Source organism: Arabidopsis thaliana, chromosome 5 (genome assembly GCF_000001735.4).
Source record: "Arabidopsis thaliana chromosome 5, partial sequence".
NCBI classification, from domain to species: Eukaryota; Viridiplantae; Streptophyta; class Magnoliopsida; order Brassicales; family Brassicaceae; genus Arabidopsis; species Arabidopsis thaliana.
The window spans coordinates 20,663,808-20,677,268 of record NC_003076.8 but is presented as its reverse complement, the minus strand read 5'-3'; the positions used below and the strand labels follow the sequence as shown (position 1 = coordinate 20,677,268).

General features: G+C 31.4%; 2 protein-coding genes and 1 non-coding gene across 3 annotated transcripts; 2 read left to right on the top strand and 1 right to left on the bottom strand.

Moving 5' to 3' along the window:
• Positions 1-566: 566 nt before the first annotated feature.
• On the top strand, positions 567-1,664 carry TIM8 (translocase inner membrane subunit 8). Its single transcript, NM_124459.4, has 2 exons — positions 567-811; positions 1,209-1,664. The coding sequence occupies exons 1-2, from the start codon at positions 764-766 to the stop codon at positions 1,392-1,394; spliced, it is 234 nt and encodes a 77-aa protein (NP_199894.1). The 5' UTR covers positions 567-763; the 3' UTR covers positions 1,395-1,664.
• A 311-nt stretch (positions 1,665-1,975) lies between these two features.
• Positions 1,976-2,047, bottom strand: AT5G50805. The gene has a single exon. It is a non-coding gene; the product is annotated as a tRNA-Gln (tRNA).
• Positions 2,048-9,956: 7,909 nt separating this feature from the next.
• SWEET13 (Nodulin MtN3 family protein) lies at positions 9,957-12,201 on the top strand. The gene is made up of 6 exons (NM_124458.2): positions 9,957-10,174; positions 10,292-10,328; positions 10,420-10,633; positions 10,779-10,940; positions 11,152-11,271; positions 11,684-12,201. The coding sequence occupies exons 1-6, from the start codon at positions 10,129-10,131 to the stop codon at positions 11,987-11,989; spliced, it is 885 nt and encodes a 294-aa protein (NP_199893.1). The 5' UTR covers positions 9,957-10,128; the 3' UTR covers positions 11,990-12,201.
• Positions 12,202-13,461: the final 1,260 nt, after the last annotated feature.

Genomic DNA, 13,461 nt, shown 5'->3' with positions numbered 1-13,461 from the left:
TTTAACCATACATACACTTGAACGTAATTTTTTGATTGGTTCTCCAATGCAAAAAGAAAATAGTTTTAAAATAATGTCTTTGAATCTAGTTCTAATTGAATGGGTTTACCAAAGCATACTAAGTTAGTCAAGTAAGTTACTTTTCTTTCCTTTTTTTTTTTTTTTTTGAATACCAGGAGGTTTTGGGACGAAGCCCGTAATTCCCTTAGGTCCGAAATTTGTTCCAAGCGTCACTCGAACCGACGACCTCTAAACTTTAAAGTTAATCACAATGGAGATTGTAACATTTTGATTATCTTGGAGCAAATGAATTCTTAGAAGAATATTTGATATACACCACCAAAAAAATACATGAACTAGTCAACAAATAGCTGGGTGAACCGCCAGTTCCCGGTTCCATCAGAGTTTTAAAAAGTCCGGTTTTATGACTAGTTTAGACCCAAATGTGCCTGCTGGTTCCCTATTAAACCGGTCGGGTCCGGGTTTAAAATCACTGAGTCTACCCACCCTATATATCCGTACACTCGGCCCAGATCATGATCCATATTTAAATCAAACTTTTACATATTTGATCTCAATATGATTATTTAACTGTTGGGCTTTTAATGGGGGTTTTGGCCCAATAAGTAAGTAAGCGGCGTCTCTTGAACTTTATTGTAGCCTTTTGGGGTTTTTGAGAAAAGTTTTTAGGGTTTTCAGTCGCTGAGAACAATTTTCTTCTCCTTCTTCTTCTTCAAGCAGAGACGCTCTCAGCTCACCAGACATGGATCCTAGCATGGCAAACAACCCGGAATTGCTTCAATTCCTCGCCGTAAGTCTCCGATTTGTTTTTGATGAATGCTAATTAGTTCTTTCAATTTTAAAGCTTTTTAAGTCGATTCACATGGAAACTTGAGCATTTGGACAGCGAAATTATAAGTAGAAGCAGTGTTTTAAGTCCTGTCTGGATTCACAGAAACCATTTATTTGAATCTTCGTTGACGGGTCAAATTAACATTTCGATGCTTTAAACTTGAAAGATCTGATTTTTTTTTTCATGTGTGATTTAGTTGGTATGATTAGAATCAAGTTGAATTGAGATTTAGTGTACTAATATGTGTTTACAAGAATTGGGTTTATTAGGGTTTATGCAAAGTAATGATTTTTTTTTGTCTTGGGTTTATGTTTGGTGAATTGTAAGAGAATGTGGGTGTGTGTTTGTGTGGCAGCAAGAGAAAGAAAGAGCAATGGTGAACGAAATGGTGTCGAAGATGACAAGTGTGTGCTGGGACAAATGCATCACAAGCGCACCGGGAAGTAAGTTCAGCTCAAGCGAGAGTTCTTGCCTCACTCATTGTGCTCAACGCTACATGGATATGAGTATGATCATCATGAAACGCTTTAATTCGCAGTAAAATTGATTGGAGGATATCATACTTGTTGGAATTTTAATTTATCCTTTTTTTGTTTCTCTTGGCAAGTGTTGAAATCCCTTTTATTACTCTAGTGATCTTGCAAGAGTATTCTCGGATAAGTGTTTTAGGTGTTTCTTTATGGTTATGTGATTGAGATTGTTATTGATGGCTAGTAATATATTAAGAGACAAGTGTTGAATAATGTGGTTTTAATAAGGAGGGTTGTACAAGGGTTGGGTTGAAACAATGAAACTTGCTAAGTCACATAGAGATTGTGGTGAAATGGCACTTTACTTTGAAAAGTCACAAACCAAAAAACCTCGAGACACTGAGAGATCGTGAGAAAAAAAGAGTAAAGGCCTTCTTAAGGCTAGGAATTGTTTGGATTTATCACTGTTTTACTTTTAGCAATTAATTCAATCCAGTAAATTTCAATACATTCCAATTTGCCTCTACTTCTCGCTATAATGAATTGATTAGAGTACTGCCCAAAATGATTAATTTGGATGGAAGATGGGCCAGATCTAATTGTGGCAAGATGGGCTGAATCTATGAGAAAATAAAATAGGATGCAAAAATAAAGGTCCTACCGGGAGTCGAACCCAGGTCGCTGGATTCAAAGTCCAGAGTGCTAACCACTACACCATAGAACCTTTCTTGTACAGATCCACGTAATATACGTACTTATTAGTAATACTATCTGCAAATCTTTCCTCCGCCTCACGAAAATGCCAAAAAGAGCACTCTTATAGAAATGCAATGGGTTTGACTGATATGTCAAATAAATAACCGATTAGCTGAATTATGAAATAGGGGAATCAATAGAATGATAACTTTTGTAAACGGCAAAGAGATACTAGATGAAGGAAGTTTCTCTAGTTTAGTTATAAATAATATATAGAGGAAAAAAAACACTTGTTAATTTTACGTTTTATTATTCAATACAAACATTTCGTGAATGGTTTGAACTCAGTGAAATCATTTTCCCAAAACGTGAAAAAGTCGTATACTACTAGTTTATTATATTAACTAGCTATAACTATGTCTATATGATCTATATATACATTTTTGCAGCCATTTTGTGAAATAAATCCTGGAGTTAAAACTTATTTACAATGGTTACCACTGACTTTTAGTTATTGATTTTCTTTTGGCAATAAATTGATTAACAAACAAAAAATATTCCAAATATATTCCAATCCCATATATCACGCAGATTTCTCCAAAACTTGAACTAGATTTCGAAAACTATTTAAAACAAAAAAAGATTTGACAAACCAAAATACAATTGCAATCCCTTAAAATGAGCAAAACGCACCTAAATACATTTTTTATCAGTTCACTAAATCTTATTTCTCCAATATTTGAATTAGATTTTGATAACTATTTAAAACAAAAATTTGTTTGACAAACTAAAATATAATTGCAATCCCGTAAAATATTTTTTTAAATTAGCGGTGTACCGCAAATTTTTCTAACGGGACGGGTTTGGCAGAACGGGTTTAGAAGGATGTTACTTAATAACAATTGTAAACTATAAAATATAAATATTTTATAGATAAATATAATTTACAGACTTTTATATATACTAATTTTTAAAAAATAATTGTCTCTTCGGTGTACTGCGGGTTATAATCTAGTTTATTTATAAAGCAATAACTTTTTATTACATGTTTCATGTTAAAATTCTTTGACATGTTTTAATTAGTTTCTATGTTTTAGATGTTTATGTTCATCATATAACTTGTTAAAACATTATATAAAGCGAAGTCCAAAACAGCTAACATTAAGTGTTGATCTCACGATACGTTCAAGATGTTGTCAACTAGAGATATACTACTAGTGGGCCAAAAAGCTCTCTCTAATAGTTGAAATTTGAAAATTTAAACGTATAGAGGCCAGACTTTCTCCTCCTAGTACATGGAAAAAATAATAATAATTGATGTGAAACTTTGGAATATTCTTGAAATGTACGTGTGAGCCTTTGAAGTGAAGTGAGTCAAAAACTCGAGCTCAACCATCAAAACAATCTGAGAAATTGAAAAGACAAAAGACTTAAAGCTTAGAGATTCACCAGAAGGGTGAAGCACTTTCAATGGATAATGAGTTAAAGGGAATTTGTTATGATACACTAAACAAAACCAACATTATATTCTTCATTAGTTCCTTTCTTTCATCATTTGTGTCCTTGTGGTTTCTTTCTTTTTACCAATGCTTTCAACTTTTGTACACAAAAGTTTACCAAATTAGTATAATTAATCATTTCTCATAAGACGTAAAACTTAGAAAAGCGAGCGGCATGATTAAGACATAAATGAGTTTGTAGATTTATACGGTCTAATTGTAATAACTTCTTATATATGTGTGAATAGTGATAGAGTGTTAAACGTATAAGCGAGCGGCATAATTAAGACATACACATACTGTTTTTGTACATAGGCATGACTAATGGAAAATTGAATAGTCATGGACTCATCTGGGTAATGAAAAATCATTCAACTTTATTTTGTTCTCGCAGATTCTGCTAAAAGGCATTTGCTTGGTTGGATGTATGGGAAAGAATTTTGACCGTCGAATAAGGGTGGAGGCAAAACATTCTTTTTTGACTTTACAAGTACCACAAGACTATAGAAAAAGTCAATTAGATCAATAATTAATTAGCTTTCAAATCGCGATTAAATATTAGCCCGTTAATTAATTCCGATTATTCAATTTATTTTATTAAGGGCCAACCAAAAGATGGACTAGTACTCAAGGAAGATGCAAATGGTTTACCCTACAACAAAAAAAGAAGAAGAAAAAATGCAAATGGGTTTCGGAGATCTCACTTTTGTTTTATTTTTATTTTAAAATTTCAAGTCATTTTCACCCGTTGAACAAAAAAAAAGTGAAGTAATTTTCACCCACTTTACATTTCAACCGGACGATTCTGTTTCTCTTTTGATTGGTTAGATGTTATTGTTTATTTTCTTTGAAATTAGTAATCTAATGAACTTATTTGATTATTTATAAAAAATGATAAAGATTGGAGCACTTAGTATATATATATATATATATATATATATTTATTGCGATCGGTAGCCTTCAAGAATTTGATTATATGATTTAATCAATGATGAACTTACTAAAGCTAAATGCTATAGACTAGAGGACATCTCGGCCCCAAAAAGTACTCGACTATATATAATTGAAAGATTAATTTGAATGCTTTAGAACAAAGAACAAAAAAAAATACCAGAACATGTAGTCTTCTAGAATGCATGATGTAAAAGTAAAAAATTAAAAATCAAATATACGCAAATATGTGTAAATTTATCAATACGTGACGGGAAACTAAGAAAGTAAAAACTAAATAAATTAACAAAGCAAAAGTTAAGTAAAATACATGAAGAGGGGAGGAAAAAAGAAGAAGAAGAAGCCGTACTATAGATTCTTGAAATATGGTAAGGCACCAAAAACAATATTTTGAAAAAACTTTTCATTAAAAACAATATTAACATTGAATAATTTTCTGGTGAAAAATCTCCTGTGTATTTCACTTCTCGTGTGAGACATATCGGTTAAAACATATAAAATAATAATTAATCTTGAATGAAATTTACATGAATTAATAATTAAAAAAGAAAGATTACATGCACCAGTCAACAAGCCAGCATTCCAAACTTTTGGGAGTTACAAAACGACCGTTAATTATTCTTAAAAGAATTTAAGCTGATTTTTTTGTAAAAAGTTGGATACTTCAACGTGACATAATTATGGTTACTATTGGACTGTTGCAATTTCTTTTACATTAAAATCTTTTTTTTTTAGAAACATTTCTGCTAGTAATTGATATCTACGGTGTTAATTAGCGGCATATTCTCTTTATTACTCATGGTTTCAAAAATAAGATTCCTTAATAAATATGCTGCTATATCATTACATCGAAAATTCCTAGCTCTCACCATCTTTAACTTATTATATTTTTTTTTTGTTGGGATCGATCTACCCTAACGTTAAAACATCTATTCCAACAAAACTGCGTGCAGTTTTTATTCATGGGATGGCAAAATTTGATATTAACGGACACAAATGCTCAAGGAGCAATGAAAAGACTAATTGGTAATTAAAAATAAAATAAAAACTAATAAGTAAATTAGAGTGATACAAAACAGCAAAAATGAGAGAAAAGAGTAGAACAATATGCGTAGAATTGAGCGACGGTACATGGTGACAAGTGGCATGGGAACATACGGCACAACACAATCGGCCTGCGTCGATATGAGTAGATAGAGTCATGTGATGTTTTAATCTGCACTTACCAAGACACCGTCTTGGAATGGTAAACGACAGTAAAAGCAAACGATGAGTCATCAACATCAATTTTACTTACACTCATTCTATTTCACATTCACACACCCACGAAACTTCTGACACTGGTTGACGTTTTTCAAATCATTTAGCGACGGTGATCACGAGACAAGATTGGAACTCTTGTGATCAGTTTCAGTTACTTCTTATGTTGTCATTCAGAACTTAAGTCAATTTTATTGCCTAACTACTTGGAACAACAATTATAAGATCTTAAAAATTTGGTTTAAGAAAACGTATTCATAATAGTTATTCATACCTTTTTGTTTTGCAATAGAAGTTCAATATAATAGTGGTAATAGTAGAGAAATGATGGTTGACTTCACCTCCGGTGACCGGCTTCGCGGGATCGCCTGATGGGAAAGAGAGAGTGGTCGTTCCAAAGGATGTTTTAATGTCTTAACCAACAAAATAAAGACTTTGATTATTTTACTTCACTGTATGCTATGATGATCGGGATGAAATGTTTCAAACTTTGTAAACGTGTTGTACTTTCAACTGATGTGATAACCTCTTTACTACACTGCATGATTTCAAATTCATAAGAAAAAGACGATACGACAACAACCTTTAGGCTTATTGACAAAGTCCATATGCAGATATTAGTAAAAGACTGGAAATATTGAACCAAATTTGAAATCATAGATTTATCCAAAAAAGAACTATGCCAAAAATATTCAAGTCTTTCTTCTTTTTATTTATTTATTTAACAAGTATCAACAATAATTTTATCACTCTACATACTCCTCTATCTTAACCAATTGATCAAAGTATAGATGGGTTTGCACTGCATATATTGTTTGCTTTTGAAATAGTTATCATTTAAGGTTTTTGCACAAGAATTAAAATTTTTGTTTATTTATTTATTTTACCCTTATTTAATAAATTTTTTATTTTTATAATTAGTTAAGACATTAAAACAATAAATATATATTTAAATTTTTATCAAACATATACATTGAAAATCTAAAACAACAACTATTACGAAACAAAAATTTAGTGGTAGAACGACAACTAAAGTAAAACATAGGGGATACTACATTTGTGATTTTTTTAAAATCGTTATATATTCATGATTTTCATTTGTTTAACATTACTTCTTCTACCATCATTTAGCGTTTGCATTGCGTTAGATGTCATGCTTTCGCGTTTCACATTTATCTTATATGTATAGACGATTCAACAATTTGTTTTATGGATGTGTTAAAACCCGGTCATGATTATATGTCTTTTTTGTGTGTGTATGTCTGCGCTTATGTTTTGACTCTAACTATATACATTTTTTTGTTTCAATAGATCATATATTAGTTAACAAACATAATTGGTAGGCACAAATGTAATGTCCCAACCACCTCTACCAGTGAACATTTATATCTTTTTCGGGCTTGTGGCTTTCATCCTTGTGAGGCAGTCGGTATTGACGCTACAAATCACCACGTGATATTTCCTCTTGTTTTATCCTCACTTACACAGTTCTGATAATCATTTTTTAGAAGTTTACTAATCCTGAAATTGCTCTAGATCAAACACATTTAACCGTAGAATTCTCTCAAAACAGTTGACCGGAAAAATAAGCGCAATTTTGTGATATGGTTGTCAAATCAACTTTTTTAAATCTCTTTGTATGCACCACCATATTTCTGAAATAGAAATATTACAACAAATTTCAAAAATAAAACATCAATTATATTTATTGGAGCCTTATCTCCAAGAGGTCTCTCCATGAAGTTTTTTTTCTTGACATTCTAATGAGTACAGCGGATTAAGAATGCTTAGGATTACCAGATATCCATATTTCACCAAATATTCTTTCATTTTTTTTTGTAAATTCCCAACAAATCTCATTATGTTTATATCCTTTGCTAGGATATGGACTAAACATGTCCCTTTTTTTTAGGCCAAAGACTAAACATGTTCTTATTCCATTCTTTTTGCTTTATCAATTAATCTTCAAAAAATATTTACAAAGTAAAAATAAAAGCTAAATATAATCATGGTTTAAATTTTGAGAATTAATATTATTTTAATTGATTTTCAATTACAAACGTATCACACGAATTCTAATCTAGTTGCATGAAAAGTCTAAAATGTTTTACTCCCATGCATGTACAATATTTAGAGACTCCATGTAGAATATATATATCCAATTCAAATTATGATTTGAGTTTGATAAAAACAAACAACAATACATGAAAGTTGAAATATTTAAAATATATTTAAACAAACCATTTTTTAATACACCCCTTTTTGGTTTAGAAAATTACCACTAAAATTGTAAAGTTAAGAAAACAAAAAGCACAACAATTTGTGCTTTAAGTAGTGTTCATTTTAAAAATTTTGCTTATCTTTTTGATACCCTTTCTAAAACACAAGTTTATGGTACCTTTTAATAAATAACATAAAAACCTGATAATTTTATTTAAGAATGACTTGTAAAACTAAATAAAACAAAACTGTATGCGAATCACACGTATTTTATTAGATATCCGAAATTTCTGCAAGTGATTTTTTTCTTCTAAATTGAAAAGAAAATAGTGACCAATTACTTTAGCCAGCTCAAATAGATATATATTCCCAATAAAATTAGTTTATATGAAAATATAACTGTACGTTTTAAAAATATATATATAACTTCTTCTTTTTTTTAGAACAATTAACTTTACATTTTCTTTGTCACAAACTAGTCGATAAAGTTATGGAAGGTGGAAGCATAGATTAATAAGAGATTAATAAATATATAAATAAAAGGTTAGGGAGATAATTTGCTTTGATACATTATCGACTAGTTTGTGATAAATTTAGATAACACGAAAAGTAGCCAAGTGGAACATCCAGAAGTATGACGTTGAATCCTACCTATACCCACACGACAGTCACGTTATTAAGATAAAACGCAATACAACTCTATTCTTATTTTCTTTCGTGATTTTTATATCGTAAAACCAAATATACAAAAAGTGAAAAATACCATTTACCATTTATATTTTTCTTTATAATCGTTTCTTCTTAAATTTTTTAATTTTTAGTGGTTATGATCACTTTATAGTGTGATGAATTTCTTTCTGTCTCAATGAAATATTTGAAAAACATTACCCACTCATTAATGCAATTAATCATAATTAGATTGTTTATTTGACAAAGAAAAAAACTAGGAAGCTTATAAGAAATCAGATAAAGAGATAAACACAAATGTGACTTTAAGAGTAATAATAAATTAGTTACGGACCTAACTTTGGCTGCCAAATCATAGAGTATAATGGTGCTCATAAACAACATAAAATATGGTACACGTGGTGCAGACTCAATGAAAAATGTTCATGTTGACTGGTATAATGAACAAAAGGAGCGATCACGGTTAGGATTTTTGATGCTTGTACCTGCTGTTGGACCGCCTAATGCAACTTCGATGTGACTTCTTCTCTTTAGATATGTTTTGATACTATGAACTTCTTTGTTGTGTCTCAACATAAATCATATTCCCTATTAATTAAGAAATTTGATATGGCTAATGATTCTTTGGATACACATATAATATACATTTTGTTGCAAGTCATATAAACAATTACAACACTGGAGTGCTTAAATTCGTTTATGTGGGATAAACTTTTTATTTTAGTCTCAAATTTAAAATTACTTAATATCAGTTTCGGCAATATATTTTGATTGGCTTAAAAGGTATTTAGGGAATCATTTGGCTCGACTCTCTCCCGATTAACTATTTGAGAATCATTACTTTAAAAGGTGACTAATACTAATTAAAGGCGTATAATGATCTATATTTATTTTTGTCAAAAGTATAATGATCTATATTACTTAAATGGTACTAGAAAGCTAACAGCGATCAGGAGCTTCTTGGTTACCTCTAAATAATAAGTGACCACTCGTTCAATGGCTTTCTAAAGAAACCTCTATCGACCGTTCTTTAAATTTTCTTTTCGGTTTTACAGAAAATCTTTGTTAAAGCTCATTAGTATGAATACGATATTAATATATAAATCTAGGTTTGGCATAAAAAGTTTGATACTAACGTAACAGACGCCAAGAGTGCATACCACATAAAAGTTTCATATATTTTCCATTTAAAAGAATACATCAATTAGAAATATCTGAGACCAATAATGTGACACGTCCTTCTCGATGTCGTCTTAAACGTATTAACATTGCATACTTTCACATGTGAACCCTCTATATATATCTTCCATCTTTGGCATTGTAAATTCATAGCTAAAACTCACAAACTAGAGCTTCAAGAGTTAGAAGAGGCTTCAAGAGCTCTATCTCTCTCTTAATTTCTCTTGGCCTTTGATACTTTTTCCCGCTCATAAGTTTTTTCGATAGTCCGACCAAACAAAGGGAGAGAAAACTAATCAAGAAACATCAAGAAATGGCTCTAACTAACAATTTATGGGCATTTGTGTTTGGAATCTTGGGTACGTGCACATACATAAGCATTTATAAAAGAAACCATCATATATACTAGTAAACTCTACCAACACTTTGAATTACGTTTTAAGACTCATAATGTTTACTACGCTGTAAATTTGCAGGTAACATCATATCATTCGTCGTGTTCTTGGCCCCAGTGTAAGCATCAACACGCCCTTACAAAGTCTCTCCTTTTTATTTGTCGATTAATTGTTTAGAGATAATTAAACGTTTCTTTGATATTATCTAGGCCCACTTTTGTAAGGATATGCAAGAAGAAATCAACCGAAGGTTTTCAGTCTCTACCCTATGTTTCAGCACTTTTTAGCGCGATGCTTTGGATTTACTACGCTATGCAAAAAGATGGCACAGCCTTTCTTCTCATCACCATAAACGCTTTTGGATGCGTCATCGAAACCATCTACATCGTCCTCTTTGTCTCCTATGCTAACAAGAAAACTAGAGTATGTTGAAACACCCTTTTTTATACATATATATAATTTTATCGTAACTTTCACGTTGATCATAATTACACATGCACACATAAACATATGTAAATGCTTTTGTATCCGGTTTGCTGATAACTACATCCTTGAAACGATGTTACAGATATCCACTTTGAAAGTTCTTGGTCTCTTGAACTTTTTGGGATTTGCCGCCATTGTTCTTGTCTGCGAGCTCTTAACCAAAGGTTCAACACGTGAGAAAGTTCTCGGAGGGATTTGCGTTGGATTTTCCGTCAGTGTTTTCGCAGCTCCTTTGAGTATCATGGTACGTTTTATTTATATTTCTAGACGTGCATATATATAGGAACATTTATATATACGAACGAGCAATATTTTACGTTACATGACCTACGAAGAACATAATAAATAAATATTCCTATAATTAATGTATGTTGTGTCTTGTCTCTCCTTTCCTATTTAGTTTTTTGCACGTTGGGAAATATTAAAATAGTTAAAAACTACTAATTTTGGTGCAGAGAGTGGTGGTACGAACAAGAAGTGTGGAGTTTATGCCTTTCTCTTTATCGTTGTTTCTTACAATTAGCGCCGTCACGTGGCTCTTCTACGGTCTCGCTATTAAAGACTTCTACGTTGCCGTGAGTTTATTTATACAATTCTCAAATAATTCTCTTATTTTATTCTGTTTCGATTATTTCAAAATATATTATAAAGGACAGCACAACATTATATGATTAGATTAATTATTATGGGTGGTTCTTTAATAAAGTAAAAACAGTAGTTACCTTTGTCTTTTTTTTCCTCATTCAAACTATATGATTTTGAACCGTACACATTTTTCGCTTTATTATTAGCATTATATAAATAATTGGACCCCCACTAAATGTGCTAAGGAATTGAGAGTACAATAGCAAATACTAGAAACAAAAAAACTAATTTGTTATGTTGTGATGTCGGTAATTTCCCTTTTATAATTTTTCTTTGCCAACTTCTTTTGTCGACAATAAATGGAATATTAATGTCCTTTACACGTTTTTTGAACTATTGCAGCTTCCAAATGTATTAGGCGCGTTCTTAGGAGCTGTTCAAATGATTCTCTACATAATTTTCAAATACTACAAAACTCCTGTGGCTCAGAAGACAGATAAATCCAAAGACGTGTCCGATCATTCCATCGACATAGCAAAGCTAACGACCGTCATACCCGGTGCAGTTTTGGATTCCGCGGTTCATCAACCGCCTGCTCTTCACAATGTTCCCGAGACTAAAATTCAATTGACCGAGGTCAAGAGCCAGAACATGACCGATCCGAAAGACCAGATCAACAAGGATGTCCAGAAACAAAGTCAAGTTTAAGTAGTGAATCTTATTTAGAGCCTCATTAATAATGCATTGTTTGAGTTGTGCACTCTAGCTAACTTTCCTTTTACTGTAGCTTTTTGGATTTTGTGGTCTTTGTCTCTTTAATTAGTTTTCTTGTACCACTTTTTATTTCTCATCATTTTCATTCCAGGGTATCTGGAAATTGTGCTATATATGATCAATAAATAAGTTGTTTTAAGAAAAACATATAACCTTTAAAAAATCAAATAAGAACTTACCTCAGCTCTACAATTAATCATTATTATTTGAATCCTCTCTTGATTTGATTTGCCATCCCACGCAAAAGTGGGAATGAATTGTACTAGAGAGTAGAAACTGTTCTGCTGAAAATTCCCTTTGCTATAATGGGATACTACTCTGGTTTACTTGAAACGCAAACATTAAAGAGGTATAATTATTTTTGAGGTTAAAAGTTCGCAACTGTAAAGAACAAACAAAATATATAAAAAGGATCTGAAATCAAAATCAAATTTTCTGAATCGTACTCGTTCCACCTAAGATTTTGTCCTCAATTTTGCTACACAAATTTACAAAAGTCATTTGAAACTAACAGATTTTTTTGGTAATATAAACCAGAGTTATATAGCGTACAAAATGTTTCACGATAAAGATACAATAGAAAACATACTTCCGTCAAATTATTAAAGATTTTCTTCAATCAAAGAAATTTTTGCAAACATCAAGTAAGTTCACCACTTTTTCAACAGTCAATGGAAGTTTACAATGATTATTTTTATTGTTCTTTTTTCTTGCAAAACTTGGATATTGTATTGTGTAAATAGGAATATATTTGAGTTAGCATGTAGAAGAATTGAAGAAAAGACACATACGAGAGGCTCCAAAATTTGAGGCTCACATGGGAACCTCATATGCATGGGAATAGCAAATGGTCTACCACACACAAAAGTCTTTTGTACCCATTTATACTTTCACAACGGTCTTCTTGTCCAGATTCCACGTCCATTATTTACTTTTAATTCTTCTAACTTACAGATGTTTTTCACTTATACGAAATGAATCAACATCATAATTTTCTGTATCTATGCACTGCCGGTTAGAACAAAATTTATATATTTTCATACCAAATACGAATTCAAGTACGGTTTTTTATTTGCAAAAGAATAAATATGGAATGTGAATTCCCTATATGTATCATATTAATGGCTGATACTCAACAATGAAATAATTATAAACCAACCGTCTAAAAACTTAGACAAAGGTAAACTCAATCGATGAATCAACCAGCTAAACTTTTGGGTGTAAATTTATGGTCCTGAATTCGAGTGCTGGAAATACAGTGGGAACTAAAGTTTTCACTTTATTTGTTTTGGTCCCCGACCTGAAGAGATTACGACATTCGGTGAAATATCTTGAACCTTTAAAATTTATTGGTTTATCATAAAAATACACTGAAATATAAACCAATGCCATGTACGTTTCATGCA

What these genes read in the sequence shown, in the direction of transcription:
- TIM8 (NM_124459.4), top strand. Translation starts at nt 764, where the DNA reads ATGGATCCTAGCATGGCAAACAACCCGGAATTGCTTCAATTCCTCGCC. An exon ending in AATTGCTTCAATTCCTCGCC is followed by an intron (nt 812 to 1,208) that starts GTAAGTCTCCGA and finishes TTTGTGTGGCAG; the next exon opens with CAAGAGAAAGAAAGAGCAAT.
- SWEET13 (NM_124458.2), top strand. Translation starts at nt 10,129, where the DNA reads ATGGCTCTAACTAACAATTTATGGGCATTTGTGTTTGGAATCTTGG. An exon ending in GTCGTGTTCTTGGCCCCAGT is followed by an intron (nt 10,329 to 10,419) that starts GTAAGCATCAAC and finishes GATATTATCTAG; the next exon opens with GCCCACTTTTGTAAGGATAT. An exon ending in ATGCTAACAAGAAAACTAGA is followed by an intron (nt 10,634 to 10,778) that starts GTATGTTGAAAC and finishes ACGATGTTACAG; the next exon opens with ATATCCACTTTGAAAGTTCT.